Source organism: Columba livia, chromosome 11 (genome assembly GCF_036013475.1).
Source record: "Columba livia isolate bColLiv1 breed racing homer chromosome 11, bColLiv1.pat.W.v2, whole genome shotgun sequence".
NCBI classification, from domain to species: Eukaryota; Metazoa; Chordata; class Aves; order Columbiformes; family Columbidae; genus Columba; species Columba livia.
This window is the reverse complement of record NC_088612.1, coordinates 4,483,087-4,500,524: the sequence shown is the minus strand read 5'-3', so window position 1 is coordinate 4,500,524 and position 17,438 is coordinate 4,483,087. Positions and strand designations below refer to the sequence as shown.

Sequence of the window (17,438 nt, the reverse complement as noted above, 5' to 3'; positions counted from 1 at the left end):
ATTCCTGGTCAAGGGCAGCTGGCATGGCAGAGGCTGACATTTCTGAGCAGGTGAAAGTAGCCTCTGGAATCCCTCAGATGCTGCCACGCATTCTTAAAACAAACCTAAATCCAACAAACTGCCACAAAGAAATAACAGAAGAAACCTCAGGTCCTGATGTCTGTGGCCATGGGAGATGAAGTTGAGCATTTTGCTGCATTGCCCAAGCCCAGATGTGGAGAGCAAAAAGCTCTGGGGTGGGACATCTCTGTCCCTTGGGGTTTGCCTCTTCCAAGTAGCCCTTTTCCTAAGCAGTCAGGGAAAGGGGAAGAGGGAAGCTGGGTATACATATTCTAAGCAGAGCTAATTTGAGGGTTTGTATTTGTTTAAAACAAAGAGACCATATGTCTTGCCCCAAACGCTGCAGCTGCATGAAGCAACCTTTCAACACTGTGCTCAGGCCCTTTTGGCCAAGAAGCAAAACATTCAATTAATCCCTTGTGCTGGGTAAAAGTTACATTCTTATTCAAAAAATTACAGTGAGAGTAATAGCGAGGTACCTGGAGAAGCTGGTAGAAGATGCTCAGCCCTCCAGTGTCCTTGATGCAGCAGATGCACAGCCCCTGCTCTCTGGTATGAATTGGTTAATGACATTGGGAATTTGAGTCCTTTGTTCTGGATTGTTTTGGTTTTTGCTGATGGCCATACCAACCAGCAGTGTGAATTCCTCTTGATTTCCCCTTGGACTTCATTGTCTACCTCTCTGTTTCTAAATAATGAATTTTGGGGGCACAAGTCATCTGCAGGACTGCAGGAAACTCTTTTGGACACTAGCATAGCCAAGTAAATGGAAAAATTAACAAGCTTTTATCCTACATTGTAATCTAATTGACAAATTATACCTCTACATTTGAATCAATGTTTTTGGTTTTATTTGGTTTCTCATCATGAGCAAATTTTTCTATTTCCCTTGTTCCCATGGGAATAACAGCTTATTTTTTTGAAATTGTTGTCAGTGTATATCACAGTTATATGTGAACATATACATTTACAATGCAAGTCTCATTTCCTGCATGAAATATTTATCTTTTCCAACTCTTATTAATTCTGTGTGTCTTCTGGTAGGAACCCAGAAACACCTTCTTATTTTGCTCAATTACTGTAAATTGGAAAAAGTGCCTCTGACATTACTGATATACTTCCAGTTTCCAGCTGGCACAAGTGGTAGCAAAATCAGGTCCTGGATGTTTATCAGTATTTGACTTGCTACCTGACAGATTATTAGCCCTTTCTGGTTTGATCACTTCACGTCTATGGAAAAAGTTTGCAGAGAGCCAAGACATACGTTGCCCATGTGAAATGTCCCTTGCTTACCTTGAATAGCTGGTATTTAATGTGTCTCTGGAGACATCAAAGCAGTGGTTGGTCCAATTCTATTGTTTTCTTGAGACATGAAACTCGTGGAGGAATCTGAGAGGAAACTGAATTGCAGGTGGACAGATTTTGTTTCTGTTGCTGTGGAATTACTGATGTCCCTCAAGTTTCAGAGTGGCAACACACAACAGCTCATTGTCAACTACACCAGCACCAGGACATGTTTTCTTGCATGGATCCACAATATTGTCCTTTCCATTAATGGAATGCATTAGTATTTGCGGGGCAAAACCCACCCAACTTGCCTATACTAAGTGCCAGAGACATAACTCTGCTAAAGTCAAGGTGTTTATCCCATGTCCATTATTATTATTGATTTGTGGATCCTGTAGTTTTCCTATGGTGTTTTTGTTTTAAAGGATAACATTTGGAGAGTTGGTGAGAACTTCCAACCCTTTCTGATGGAAAAGGGCTCATTGTTCAAACTTCCACTGACCTCAGCTTCCTGGGATTAGAAAGGTTTCTACCCTCAGAAAATATGCATCACACATGGGACTCTTGCACTCACAGTTTTGATGATTAGAGTTAGATGTGACACTTACACATCGAGTGAGATATCAGGAAAATATTTTATCTTAAGTAAATACTTCTGAGACTCTTGGATTTGGTATGAGAGCCGTTTAGACTAACACGTCATGGCAGTCTGTAATCAAATTTGTGTGTGGAGATTGGTGATGTGTGAACCCAAAGTGAACAAATCCTTATTGCTTCTGCCTGGAAAAGCTCACAAACCCAGAGTCTCTATCTTGTGAGATTCCTGTTGCTCTCTGTTAGTGGGTGGACTGGTAATTCTATGGTGCTTGGTGTTTCCATGTTAGTTTGAACACTTTTACTTTCCATCTTCAGTGGGCAACCATATTTTAACATATTCAAATTTCGCAGGCATTTTGGGGACATTTTTAAAGGTGATAGTTGTTATATCCTTTAATCAGCGTCTTCCCTGGGCTTGTGAAAGGCTTTGTGTCTGGATGGTATGAACAGAGCTGAATGTCACTGCAGGAAGGGCTCAGTTACAGCCTCTTCTTGGTAGTTTCTGGAAGCTGCATCCCTCGCAAGGCTCCTTTGCATTGGGTAGCAAGTTTTCCATGCTTCTAGAAATCAGAAAACCATACAACTCAAGCTGTTTTTATTTTCTTTTGGTCATGATCCACATGTACTCTGCTGCACACAGATACCATTGTGTTCCAGGGAGTCAGCAAAAGGAGGGACAGCAACACTGTAAAGATGCCCAGATATGGAGCTTTCTGTCTTGCACCAGCCAAATGGTAATTGTCTTTACTCTCCATCTTTACCTAGCAGAAGCAGCTGTCACTTGTCCTGATAAGGATCCTGAGTTAGAAAACTGGAACCCAGGTCACGACGAAGAAAACCACATTGAAATCCGTAATGGCAAGAAGCTCCTTCTCTCTTCTTCTGCAACTGTCCACTCCATCCACATCACTGATGGAGGTAAAACGTTGTAGTGGCAAGGCTGAGGGAAATGCACTTCTCATTTTATTCTGCTTGACTGGTTAAATCACTCTGTCTCACACTGGGGGACCTTCCTGTTTCTTGCTGAGAACTGGGTGGCTACTGGACAAACCTGGCTTTAATTTGGTACAAGGGTGGGTGGTAGCTGAGATGCTATCGGTTCTTTAGCCCTTATAATCAACTATTGGCTGTCCTTTCCAGAGAACTCACAAAAGTACTACAGTATGCTCATTAGTTCCACTTCTGTGATTTGTTTAAAAAGCATTTTTTTTTTACTAAATCATTGTGCTGATAACATCATACCGCAATAGTTGTGTTCTCAGGGTCTCAGGACATGGCAGATATGTATGTGTCTCTTTGTCTCTAAGGACAGAGTCATAGTGTTGCTGGTGGCTGCTAGCGTGTATAGCTTTTATTCATCTTAACTCTGTATTTCTGTCACAGTTTTGAATGAGTCCTCTTCCACACAAATCTTAGCTGCATTCTTCAGGAATTGAACTGAGTAGAAAACATGTAATAACTTTAGGATTTGTATTGAAAGCTGTTTTGGGGAGGATGGGCAGAATTTTTCAAAAATCAAGATGAGATGGGCTTAGTACAATGTTTTCACACCCTCTGATGAGCTGCTGTGTGTTAAAACAAATGTCATAACCTTTTCTGCTTAGGAAAACTGGTCATTAAAGATGATGTGCAGCCTATAATTTTGCGTACTAGACATATACTCATTGAAAATGATGGAGAGTTACACATCGGCAGTGAGATGTGCCCTTACCAAAGCAATGTGGTTATCATCTTATATGGGCGGTATGTATGCATGATAAAATGTTATCTTGGAACTTTCTAGGATCTCTCTTCCACAACAGGGAACAAAAATGTTCCTTAAAATGACATTTTCTAAGATCATTGTGCTCAGTGGAAAGTGCAGTAGCTTCTTAAACAATTTAAATGCCCTGTAAAAATTCGACGCAGTTTTAGTTCTGGTTTCAAACACTATTGGGAGATGGACATTGGGGTATTTGGGCATTCCAGAAAATCAGCATGCACTATGCCACCACTCAAGCTGATTTTCCAGCATAGACTTAAAGCCCAAAGAGTTATTTTGTCCTGAAAATTCTTCTCCCTAAACATCCATTCATGAAAGTGGTGAGCCAAAGGATAATAGATTTATACCCTGCAGATTGCTACAGAATCTCTTAGATTTTCAAGGTTGCCCAACTCATATTTGACAACTACTAGATCTCCTAACCCATGGTTAGGGTCCTAACTTCCTCCAGAATTAAAAAACACAAATATGTTATTCAATCAGGACTCCAGGCCTCCTCTGGCCTCAAATATATAATTTGAATTCCAGGTCACTGCTGGTCTTCAGTAGTTTCTAGTATTGTTTAAAATAATTTGTTTTCTGAGCAGTTTCTGATTCTTAGAGTAGTTGAAAGAAATACATTGCAGATTGTGACTCTTCCGTCCTTGGGCCGTAGCAGGACAAGGCGAAAGGCTCCTTGACTGTTAGATCCAAACCTAAAACTGGTTCCTCTCCTCCCTCCTGCTGCAGAGCGGATGATGGCAGCCAGCCAGACCCCTACTTTGGGCAGAAGTATCTTGGCGTGAGTAAAGGTGGCACTCTTGAGATCCACGGAAAGAAAAAGCTGTCCTGGACTTTCTTAAACAAAACTCTTCATCCCGGTGGCATGGAAGAAGGTGGATATTACTTCGAAAGGAGCTGGGGCCATCGGGGTGTGATTGTCCATGTTATTGACCCAAAGACGGGTGCTGTTGTCCATTCTGATCGGTGAGTGACTTTTCAGCTCTCTAGATGTGAGGATCTTTGGGAAGAGGTTGGGTCAGCATCTCAGCAAGCTCAGAAACACTAATTTTAGCGTCTTGTTCAAATGAGTATTATTGCCTTTATATACAGTTCCTTTCAGATCAGTAATCTCCAAAACCAGAGTGAGTAGTGTTACTCCCTTGCTATCCTGTCAAGTAGAGTTTCAGCTTAACAGAAACCCCTAATATGCCCTGTTAGACAAGTGTTTTTGCAACAGGATAACACTAATTCCTATAAACAATACAAAAGAGTTATTTCTTTATAGCACTTGCTTTTCAGTACACAAAGCTGCGATGCTCACTGAAGTAAATGTTTTTGGGTGTTTTTATCACTTTAGGTTTGATACCTACAGAGCAAAAGAGGAAAGCATACGCCTTGCCCAGTATTTGGGCAGAGTTGCAAATGGCATGATCCTGTCGGTTGCCGTGAACGATGAAGGATCTAGAAACTTGGACGACTCGGCCAGAAAAGCAATGACCAAACTGGGCAGCAAGCATTTCCTCCACCTTGGGTTTAGGTATGTGCCAGTCCTGCCAGTTCTCCCAGCACAGAGGCTTTATTATGCTCCTGAGATGTCCAAATAATTCCACCCTCTCAAAGGTACAAAGTTCTTTCACATGGAAAAAAAAAAAAGGAAATTTCTCAATGTGAAGTTCTAGAAGTTAATCAGATAGTTTAAGATGCACTCTGTCTCTATATTGGGTATTATTATTAGCAGATTGAGGAATAGCATATGATTCACATTTTAAAATATGTTTTTCCAAGATATTGTTCCTATCCCCCAAATATTTAAGAAGCATATCTACATATACACAGTGGATTGGATGGGCTGAACATTAAGGAGGGTAGAATTATAGCCATGTAGCCCTGGATAAATACATATAGACATACATACAGCATCTTCTTCAGCTTGTCCAATACATATCTGGGGACTTGTGCAGCACAGAAATTTGGCAAGCATGAATTTGTGCTGTGGACTGTAAATACTTCTGTGGCCAGTAGAGTGTCGGTGTTGGCACACACATTGTTGAGAGTATGTGCTATTTACCCAACTGTAGCCACTATATTTGCTGTGTTTATCTGAATTTATGTAGCTTTTTTTTGAAGAAACACTAAGAGTGTCACTGCAGAACATGACCAAAAATCTGCCTTGTGGGGAGAAGTGACCCTGTGGGAGCAGACAAGTGTCAGCTGGGCACATTCAGATGAAGTAACATTTTAGTTGTTTGATGAAGTGTTTGTGTCAAATACCACAGGGACTCCTGTGCACCAGATAACGCTTTTCAAAGACTCAACCAAGGTTGCAGAAATAGCCTTTAAAACCACGCTGTCTCCATCAGTGCAGCGCTTGCTCTCAAATACCCAGAACCCATACTAGAGCCCAGTAGCCTGCTGGGTTTCTTTTCAAACACTGGAATTAGAGAAACAGGAAAATATTTTTGAGCATTGTACCTTTTTTTTTTTTTTTCCAATGGCATAAACAGGAAGAAATTGATGGGTTTTGCATATGTTTATATAAGCAAATTGCACTTGACGATTATAGGTTGCTGTGGTGTTTTAACGCTAGTTTCTCACTTCTTTGTCACAAATGCTTATAATGGAAATAGCATAGAAATTCATCCATGGAAGTGAGACTTTCAGCATTGCTACTGTTTGCAGTCAAAAAGCTAATCCTTGCCATGCTGTCATCTGAAATCCCATATTATTTCCTTATATAAATAATAGGGACATTGTGGGTACCTTAATGTGGTAGTAGTTGGCAAATATTGTCTTCCACCAGCATAGTGGTATGTGGAAAAATACCTACATCTTGGTGCATTATTTAAAAGGCTATTTTGGGGAGTGTTCTCAGCATTTAAGTTCATCAAGTTTCAAAAAAACCCACAAAAAAACATTGTCTGGATGGCAGCTGTGACCAGCTTTACAAAGGCAGTTAGATGGCAGAGGGGAAGACAGGCAGCTTTGTCAGATGTGTCCAGGCTTTTCTCCTTATGCAAACTGAACTTCCACTCCACTCCCTGCCCATGGCTGGGGCTGACCATGGACATCACCCAGACAATGATGGTGTAAGCCCCAGGCAGTAATTTGGCACAGGACATTTCTGTTTCACATTTTGTGAGGTACGACGTAAGTCAGGCTATTCAGCCATAGACTGGGTTGTTTTCTGGCTGGGGTAATGGCAGGAGTTATATGGACAAATTTCTGTCTATATCTGCAGTTGCTCCATATTCAGCCAGATTGTAAAGTTGTGCAACTCCCCCTTGCTGTAGAAGAGCCAGTAAGCAATGCTGATTTATCCAAGAATGTTTCTGTGCTGCTGGCATCTCTTCCAGTTGCCTGTTTGCTGAGTCCAGAACATTAGGAATGAAAGGAAAATCTTGCATTCCTCCTCTATTGTAGTTCTTTGGAAAACTCAGTTTGTTCTCTTATGCATAAGCTTTTTTTTTTTTCCTTCCTTCCTTCTACTAATAAATTAAGCCTTTCAGTGCTTCATGACACAATTGTTCTCTTTTGAATCTGACCCAAATATTGCTGGTTTGGCTCTGGATTTACTGGTCCCTTTATTTCATATAGCCCTAACAGATTGCCTGTGTCCTCATGTGCTGGGGTTGAATAACTTTAAAACTATTTTTAGTGACAAAATAACTGGGAGACACAAGTATTTTAACATAAGAAATCGGGCCAAAGCTTGAGCTGCAGAACTAGCTAGCTTCTTATTCTTTAGATTATTTTTCATTTTAATTGGGGGCTGTTGTCTTTTTTGTCACTTGTCTCAAAGTTGATGCCAAAATAATAATAGTAGTAGTAGTAATAATAGTAATAATAACTATTACTATTACTACTATATTATTATTATTATTATTATTATTATTATTATTATTATTATTATTATTATTATTATTATTAATAATAATAATGTGGGGGGCCTGGGCATGGCATGGGATGCAGCAGTGCTGCCCAGAACCTGCTCCTGCCAACCCCAAAGCCCAGGGCTGTGAATCCCAGCTCAGGCCGGTGGTGATTTGTGGCTATCTGTCAATGTCTGTATACGTTTTCTTCTGAAGTCCCAGAGTGTTTTATAACTTCGTTTATACCAGCAGATGGTAAATGTAAGGTGACCTGCAAGACTCAAGGGTGAACCTTGATGCAATTGAAATCACTGGGTATTTATACCGATAGAGACATGATTTAATCTATGGGACCGTTTGCTAAATTCAAGGTGGGGGTGACAGTCTCCCTACAACCCTAAAAGCGTATTTTTTATTCTGTTAGTCATTAAGAGCAGATATGCTTGAACTGTTTCTATTTCAAAGATAAAACTCCCTCCTGACCCCCACTAATTGAGTTCACCCCAAGGCTGGGAGGCACTTTGCTCTCTGTCTCCATTGCTTGCTCATCCATGTGGTCATTCTCCAGTGTTGCTGATAGCTATTGAACCCACTCAACCAATAACCTTCAGGCAGTAATGAACTTATTTCTGAAATAGGATCAGATTTGAACATACAATTCAGACTCATAAAGCTTTATCCCTGTTCAATGTTCAAAACAAGGAAACCAGATATCCAGAGACTGACTAGGTAGTTTTTATTGCCCTTTACCAGCCAGTCTGTCTTTTAGAAATTCTCATGGGTCGTTCCAAAGAATTATTGTGATATACAAGGTTCCAGCGTGAGCTACTTTTATTTGTGCAGAAGTAGCTTCTTTTCATGTTCTTTTGTGTGTGCAAGTGTGCACAAACACACACACTTGAAAGATTTTCAGGCTCCCCAAGGAGCTGTCAGTGTCCTATGGGTCTATCACACACAAGCCTCTTTAAACATTCATTTAGAAAAGAAATACGCTTGTTATAGGAGTGTATTAAGCAGGAATTTGTCTTGAAACTTCCTTCTCTTTTGATATATTTACTGAAGAAATATAGAGTTTTAATATATTTTTAATTTTAACAAAGCTGCCTGTCACACTAATCAGACTGTTTTGTATGTGGTGCCCCTGCAAAATGCAACAACACAGTGCTGTAAAAAATATGCATCTCAGACGTGACATAATTTGATCATTTCTCATCTTCATTTTCCAGGCATCCATGGAGTTTTATTACCGTTAAAGGAAATCCCTTCTCTTCTGTTGAAGATCACATTGAATATCAAGGTAATTAATGCACAAAATGCTGGCTTGACATTATCTCTGGAAGTTATTGGAGTTATGGCTGGATTAATTTGGTCAATGGTGTTTTCACTTGATATTGCTTTACATCAAAACTGAAGCAATTGATGGCTAGACATATTTAACTGAATGTTCTCTATATATTATATATTGCTTCTTCCCATTAATGCAGCTGAAGCAGCTGAGTGGGATGTAACCTGGGTTTTCCAAACCCTGAGATAAAATGTGAGATTCTGCATCAGTGTAAACCCATGTAACTCTGTTGAGCTCAGACTCTGCCTCTCTTAGACACAAAGCTATGGAACAAACCCTGTTGAGTCTTACTGCATCTTTTCATGGCATTTTCAAGAGCACCTAACAATGTGGCTCACTGCAACATCAAACAAAAATAGCAATATATTACAAATCACTGGGGTTTTTATCCTGTCTTGATTTTTGAAGATTTTTCCTCCTGATTGTCCAAGCAGTTGTAAAAGTGTCTGAAACCTCATTCTAGGATCAGTAAATTTTTCTGGAAGCTTTGCACGGCTAATTCTGGATAATGTAGCCAAAATATGCAAACACACACGTGGTCTGTTACCTTTTCAGCTCTGACTTTTATTGATCGCATTCAGGTATTTTACCAATGTTTATTTTTTTTACAGGTCACAAAGGGTCAGCTGTGGCCAAAGTATTCAAACTATTCAAAGCTGAGAATGGAGAATATTTTAATGTCTCTTCGACTAGTGAGTGGGTTCAAGGTAAGAGGTCTGTGTGCCATTTAATTCAGTGGCAGACAGTTGACAAATAGGGTGAATCATCCTTTTTATTGCAATACTTTTCCATTTGGGAAGAGTGAACTTGCTAGCTGCTATTTACATTGCTGCTAACACCAGTAAAGAACACACACAGATTCTTTCCCCAATTGTCTCCAGGACTCTCCGAATAACTGGGATCCTTTTTCCTTTTACTGCATTGGGTATGAAATTCCATCTCTTATGATCTAAGAGATCACACACAACCTCTTACTGCTTTTGACTGCATAGTCGTCATGTCCATGTTTCAGACAACATAGGGTAACTGGTTGTAACTTGATCTGAAGATCAGAAAAGGCAGCTAAGGAGGACACAGATCCAAAATCCATACCTATTAATAATGCTCATACTGCATACTCCAATTGTGTCTCTTTTAATAACTCTGCTCTCCTTTGGCTGGTTACGCTTCACAGCATCATTAAAAGCAGCTGACAGAGTGACAGGAAGAGGCAGGAATCAGATCATCGGTGAAGAAAACTGTGCATGATATCTGAGATCCTATTATGCTTCATGCATTTTTGCTGCATTCAAGCTTGACTTTCAAATGACTTTCCTTGTTTGCGCTTGTCTCCAGATGTCGAATGGACAGAGTGGTTTGAGAAGCCTGATAAAGTGAGATCTAAGGACATGGAGAAGCTTTCTGACTTCAAAGCTGCTTATCCTGATAAAATCTGTAGGCAACCCATTGACATCCAGGTAGGCCAGCTTACCACTTGCTTTACAGGGGCAAGTCCTCTTTGGACTGACTCTGAATCCCAAAATAATTGTGCCTGATGGTAATTTTTGTTTCTAAATAAAAGACACTGACTATTTTACTGCTCTCATACATAACCAATAAGATCTGGTATCCAGCCTTGTATCATTCTGAGACAAAAGTTTATAGAACTGAGAGCCTTTCTGGCTTCTGGCATGAAAAGGAGTACAGATGGGATCATGGACAGCACAGATGCTATCATGAAATATGTGGTTCCCTGCTGGAAGATTAAAAAGAAAAAAACACATGAAAATTTCAAAGTTTTTTAAATGGTCCTGGAATGGAACCTACTGAAAAAATTAATCACGCAATGTAATGAGATGGTAAAGCTACCAGCTGTAGAAGGTTGGAAAAAGTATTGGTGAGCTTGCAGCCATTTCTTGGAGTCAGGTTTTTTTCTCTGTGGAAAGAAATCTGAATTCTATTTGGGGCTAAACATAATACTGATGCCATCAGTCCAGCATGCTGAGCAGAAATCATATACCTTTTCTGAGACTGCAAAAGCCTCTTTAAGGACAAACTAAAAAAAAAGTGAGGAGTAAAAACCAAGCCTTTTTTGCAGATCCTCACCATATACTGTATATATCTACCTGGTAAAACATCTACAGCAGAAGCATTGCCCTGCAAAAGACAATAAAATACTTGATATATGTGGGAGGCTGAACCTCAGGTTCCTGCATACTCTGAACCAGAGGAGTTGTTCTTATTCACAAGAATGTGGCTATTGAAGTAAACGGGAATGCTGACAGTATGAGTGAAAGTTTCCAGGGCTAGATGTTTTAAACTCTCCTCTTGAACAGAAAGGAAAAAACTGCCCTATAATTTTCTGCCAGGTCTTAGAAAGTCCACATTCATTTCTGCCTCCATATACAGATATTAGAGGTGACAACGTAGTTCAGAAAAAGGGTCAGATGTTTGTTGTGATACAGCCCTTTCTAGCATGCACATTAAAAGAGAAACAAGGAAGATATTCTTCTGTTCAAGAAACAAACCTTTTATCTCTTCTGTTAAATGGCAGTTACTTTTTTTTTTCATGTTTACTAAAGAGAGCTATTTTTGAGTTTATCTTGCAGATCTGAGGGCAAATCCTCAGGTAGTGTAATCTGGTGTTGCTCATTACTTTCATAAAGTCACACTGATTTATAGCAGCTGGCCTGCTCCAGCTATGCTCCGTACAAGAAAACTGAAGATACGATGATAATAACAGAAGCACAGCACAGCCACAGGCACATTCCTTCCGCTGACAGTGTTAATCCTATACATGGCGGCGGGGTGTATGCATTAATAAGGAAGGTCTGTATGAGTGAGGGAATCAGGATCAGACCCTTTGTTGAAAGATGGCTTATCTCCCAGTGCCGTGTTAAAATGCAGGTCATAGTTGGATTGCCCAGTGCAATGCAGCACGTTTTTTGTGAAAGGGTCAGGAGAATCGCAAGCTTTAGAGCCAGACTGTGAAATTTAACATTACCCTGAGTGGTGACATTGCTCCAGCAGGAACACAGGAGAGCCTACATATCCCTCTGCTTCTTGCTATGATACAGCTTTTTGTCTCAAGGCAGCTCTACAGGCTGGTACTTGTGTGTGAGAAAAGGCCACCTCTTCTAAATCCTTGCTGATCCATGCAAAGAAGAAATAAGACCCCCACCTCTTTCTTCTGCAAGGTTCAGATGTCACCTAGCCACAAGCAATGAAATGAGTGCAGGGAAGAGGCTTGAAACTATGAGTTCATTTGAGTGCAAGCATCTGTGTTCAGTGTTTTCATCTGACCTCGAACCAACTGCAAGAGAAAATCTGGGGCACCAAGGCAGATGTTAGTGAAGCTTAGAATACTCCTCCCAAAAAAGCACATGGTTTTAATATAGACATGAGAGGAAGGCATGCACCTAGCAATAATCTGTGCAGCTTGAGGATAAAATAGCTGTGTTTGAACACCAGCTGGAGTGCCGGCTGGATAGCACACACAACAGTCACCGTGTTTTGTTATACAACTGTTGTGCATCACCCAAAACAAAGCAACAGCCTCTTCTGACGGCATTGATGTTTTGGTGAAACCCTTCCACCTCAGGGTATCACCTGGTTTAGATTTCTGTTCTCGTTCCAGGCAATGACGCTTGATGGAGCTAATTTAACAACTGAGGTTTTCTACAAGTGTGGCCACGATTACAGGTTTCTGTGCCATGGCAAGGACCAGACGGGCGAGGGCTGTCAGAACTACCGAGTACGGTTCCTTTGTGGCAGATCTGGTACGTGCCCCATGTTTGAAAGCCAGACCAGGGAAAAGCAGAAATATTGTCTTTCCATAACTGGCCATTGTTTGGTGTAAGAACAACTTGAGTCACTCCCCAAGCTGAAACTTCAGCTAAGCTATTGACATGAACACAGATAAAACAGCTGAAGATTTATGTCAGGAAAAATTCCTGAGCGCTAACAGAGGCAACAGGGTGGTGTCTCAAAACCCAGCGAGGCTCTGGCAAATACTTGGCAAGTCCCTTCCTGTAAATATCTCGTCTTTTACTAAAGCATTTTGAGATGAGGTAGGATTAGTCAATCAGAGTTTGTGAAGACAACAGGTTTTGAAAGTAATACTTTGGTTTGTAGTTATTAATTCCAACACCACTGTCCCTAGCCTGGTCATTAGACGGGTCATTAGGATTCTTCAGCACTCGGATGGTGGGAAAAAGAGGGTGGAAAATGGTTGTTTTTCTGGAAAAAACAGTCATTATGTTAAAGACCACTTGGCTGCTGTGAATAACAGTGCCCAGCACCCACAAGTGCTGCTGCTAAGTGGGTGTGGTGAAAATCAGCCTCTAAAAGCTACATTTAAATTTAGTCCTGGGCTTAGTGGAAAATCCACCTGCCTGCAACTAAAGGAAAACACTTTCTTGTTTGTTTGCTTTCCAAGCCAAAGCCAGTAAAAAGCATATTTGGAAGAGTTAACTATTTTTTTTGCTGCATGAAGAAATCATCATTTTTGGTGGTGTTCCAGGGAGGGAAAAAAAACCCAACAAAACAGGCATTTTCTGATAAGATTAACTGAATTCTCCACCATTCCATTTTGGCTTTTCAGTGAAACCAAAGCTTACAGTAACCATTGACACCAATGTGAACAGCACCGTCCTGAATCTGATGGATGATGTGAGCTCATGGAAACCCGGCGACAGGCTGGTGGTTGCAAGCACTGACTACTCCATGTACCAGGCGGAGGAGTTCCAAGTCCTGCCCTGCAGAGCCTGCAGACCCACCCAGGTCAAGGTAGCAGGTAAGGGGCTTCGTCTTGTCATGCTGTTGTGTTGCTGTTCACAAATTCTGTCACTTGTGCTAAGGTGTCTCCATTAAGAATTGCAAAGAATTGAAAGACACACACCTGAATTTGACGTCTAGTTTTTAGATGCTTTTGGGAAACACAGGCCTTCTGTTCTTCAAAGACATCTAATTTGATTCTGGTTCCTTTCTGCCATCCCTTTTTGTAGCTGACTCCGTTTTTTTGTCCCCAGGCACATTGTTGAATTAATGTATTTATTTAAGATAGACAAGTACATCTCATGTATTTGAATTGTTCAGTTTTACATAACTGTATTTGAAACTGGATCACTTCCTAGCAAGCAGGAGATGAGCACAGCTCATCCGAAGAATGAGCGAGCGCAGGAGCAGACCGTGAGAGACTGTGAGGCTGTGAAGTAATGAGCAGCTGGCTCTTTTCCTAAGAAAGTTATGTTTCACAAGAACTGTAATCTTACATTTTAGAAATACTGTTTGGTACTACTGAAGCTACTGTTTTCTCTTTCCCTGTGTCTCTAGATGGCATTCCTTAGGGGTGATGTATTAACTAAACATTTCTGGCATCACATGGCCGGCATGTTGCCCTGAGCCACAGCACTGGGGGAGAGGGAGCCAGTGAAGTGCTGCCCGAGTTAGTCTGGGATGGAGTCAGTATGGTGAAGGGCTGAGCAGGAGGAGCAGGAAACTTTGCAGAGCCAAAGTGTTTTTCTCTTGAAGGTGACTAGCTCAAATCCAGAACAAATTGCCCTTGATGAAAAGACATTGCAGTCTAATGACTGCATAACTGTGATGAAGCACAGACTGTTACTGATATGAACATAAAAGTGAAATCCAGAGCGGGAGTGAGTCTGTGAAGTGTTCTTTTCCTTCTAGAACTAGACTTTGGCACACCGATAAACGTAACATAGAAATACCGTGTGAACTGCCTGTTCTGTGAATAGATCAAGAACTTTTAATTGCTATACTTTGAAAAAGTAGAAATTATTTTACAGTATAAAAGGATGTAACAGCTGAAGCCATATTTCCAAGGCAGCATCTGCCTGGCAGTAAATGCACGTTACATTATCCTTTGCTTACACGGTGGCAATTGCTCTAGGCAGAGGGTTTTTTTTTACAGCAAGATCTTTCTGAGAAACCATGAGTGCACTTGGAATATCCAATGCACCAGGGAGTTTGCTCATTCTGTGAACTGAACTACTTTAACATTATCTGTGATGCAACATCTTCTGGAAGGTACGAATATACTTCCTTTGGCAACTGCCTCCCCACAGAGCTCTAGCCATTCATTGTTGGATGGCCTGAAAGAGAGACGCTCATCAAGCCAAGAAAAATGTTATTCACAGTTTGAATGTATCATAGTCTTATGACTTAAAATGATCAGTACTTTCAAAGAAGACATATGTCCAAGTTGAATATTTTTCTTGAGCAACTTTTGAGGTATTGGAAAAACTGTACCAGACTGGTATGATACGAGTCACATCATGAAGATGATCTTGGAAGATCATCAGTAAAAATAAAGGTGGCATAGGAATATTTCTTATAGGCTTCCCATAATCTGATGGATCTGTGAAATTCACGTAATTGCATTTATCTTCTGTAACAACAGCAACTAAGGTAGTTGAAGAATATTAATCAAGGGTTAATAAAAAAGTTCATGTGAGTTTCAAGTAAAGAAGCAGTGGAAAGACTTGTTAAAGTAGTCATGCTCTTGGTCTCCGATTACTCTTTAGGAGAATTAGGACATTCCTTTTATTACCACAAATGACATGAACACCAGGGCCAAAGTCTGCCCTTGCTTATATCCAGGCAACTCTATTGACGTCAATGGGATTTCACTGATTATATAAATCAAGGCAAAATCTGGTCCAATAATAAAAATCATATCCAACTTTCTTGTAACAAAAGCACATTCACACTGGAAAATAAAATAATCTGCCTGATTCTAAGTTCAGTCTAGATGAAATTAAATTTGGGCAAGGTTGAGATCTCCACTGCCTTTAGGAGCAAGATGTCCTTGAGCTGCCCTGTCCCCGGCTATGGTGTAACTTCATCCATTGCCCTGTGCCATGACGTGTAATTAGCCACAACAAGGAGCACTAATGAGCCAAGGGGTGGGTGCCTTCCATGCCTCCTCCCCACCACGATGCCTGCAGCTGCCTGCACTCAGCACAGCTCTGCCTGCCCCCTCCCTGCCCTGTCAGGGGGGGTGGCAATACCACGGTGGTGGGTTCTGAGCTGGACTCATTGCTGGAGGAGGTGAACACTACTGCTCTGAGATCTTGGCTTGCACAAAAACCTCTTTGTGCATGGGTGTGCATGTATGAATCCACTGTCCTGCGATCAGGCTCTGACTTTGATGAAACTTGTTGGGATTCCATTAATTACGTGTGAGATTTGTGTTAAATAGGGCTTTATTTGTCCCAGTGGCTCATCAAACATTGTGTGAAGGGAGAATCAAGTCCTTAGCATGGGTGAGCAGCCTCTGCACGACCCATGCTTGCACGGTGGCATTAGGCTCTTAATTGTGTGTGAAGGCATTAATCATAAATGTCTGCCTTCCTTTCCTGATGTGAGATATTCAAGATTGCTTTGCTCCTCCCAAGAAAAGACCTCCACACAGATAAATTTATGTAGGGAGTCTCAGAGTGATGTAATTTGTAATAAGTGGAATGGCCTAATTTTTCTAAGAGATTTAGTTTAGAAGCTGAGAACTCCAAAAGTCTGCCCTTTGAAAGACAAATGATAAAACCATTCCTACCTATGATGGTTTATTTCCCTTTTAATCTTTATTTTTTTTCCTTTCCATTCTTTTTGTAAATGAAGTCTAAATGTCAGGTCTGAACTACTTAAGAATCTCTTTGTTTAAAAAATAAGGCAGAAAACGTCTGCTTTGTGGACAGACAATTTGGTGTGGCAGCCACTTGGCATACCAAGGTTTAATTATAATTGATGCTCTCATCATTTAATAATATTTTAATAGACATGGTTTAGTGTATTGTGCCAAATAAGTCAAACTCACTAGTTAGCTCATGTCCTATTTATATTCATTACTTCCTGCTGAAAACTCATACTTGCTTTACTTGCTAGAAATGATTTGATTAGAGGCTGGTCATTTCAAAACAGCTTATGAGAGTTAATACTCAATTCCCATAAGGTTTTTGTAGAATTTAGATGTCTAACAGTGGACCTCTGCAAATTTCAGTGCAGAGAGGGAGGGAAGGCACCCAGGTACTGATTTTGTGCACTCTGTTATTGAAATAATTGCACTGATTTCAAAACTGCTGCTCCCATGACTAAGTGCAGTGTGCACAAGGACTTGGCTCTGCAGGTCCTGCTCCCAGTCAAACGGACCCTCACTTAAAGGGAAGTTTTTTCTCCACTCGCCTCCTTTGTTCAACTTTATTTTCACTTGTCATTTTTCTGCCTAGATTATTTTCTCTGTGGGAACAGATTAAAACTGTTTGATCTTCCAACTTCACAAGGTTTGGGGAGGGACAATGGTACAGGGCAGAGGGAGGGAGGAGGAAGGAAGGAAGGAAGGGTTGTGTTGTTACGATAGAACTGGATAGTAGGAAAGATCAAGTATTTTGTCTAGTTTCCCTGGGAAACAAGTCTTATCTGCATCTTGGTTGCTCTGTATGAAGTTACTACCAATGCTGATAAGTTTCACCATGGAACAAAAATGATGAAATGCTCTTTTGTGCTCCTATAGGCTCTTGATAAAACATGAAAAATCTATCTC

The 17,438-nt window shown here is 40.7% G+C and overlaps 1 protein-coding gene across 4 annotated transcripts in view; it reads left to right on the top strand.

Moving 5' to 3' along the window:
- CEMIP (cell migration inducing hyaluronidase 1) overlaps window positions 1–17,438 on the top strand; it is a 107,182-nt gene that overhangs the window by 53,187 nt on the left and 36,557 nt on the right. For 2 of the 4 annotated variants that reach the window (XM_065076513.1, XM_065076514.1), the window contains exons 3-11: window positions 2,713–2,862; window positions 3,549–3,687; window positions 4,436–4,672; window positions 5,046–5,225; window positions 8,784–8,854; window positions 9,514–9,609; window positions 10,238–10,359; window positions 12,519–12,660; window positions 13,485–13,676. In XM_065076513.1, the coding sequence (XP_064932585.1) occupies window positions 2,713–2,862; window positions 3,549–3,687; window positions 4,436–4,672; window positions 5,046–5,225; window positions 8,784–8,854; window positions 9,514–9,609; window positions 10,238–10,359; window positions 12,519–12,660; window positions 13,485–13,676 (1,329 nt within the window). Of the gene's footprint in view, window positions 1–2,709; window positions 2,863–3,548; window positions 3,688–4,435; window positions 4,673–5,045; window positions 5,226–8,783; window positions 8,855–9,513; window positions 9,610–10,237; window positions 10,360–12,518; window positions 12,661–13,484; window positions 13,677–17,438 lie in introns of all 4 variants that reach the window. The other 2 variants (XM_065076511.1, XM_065076512.1) reach the window with 1 other exon arrangement.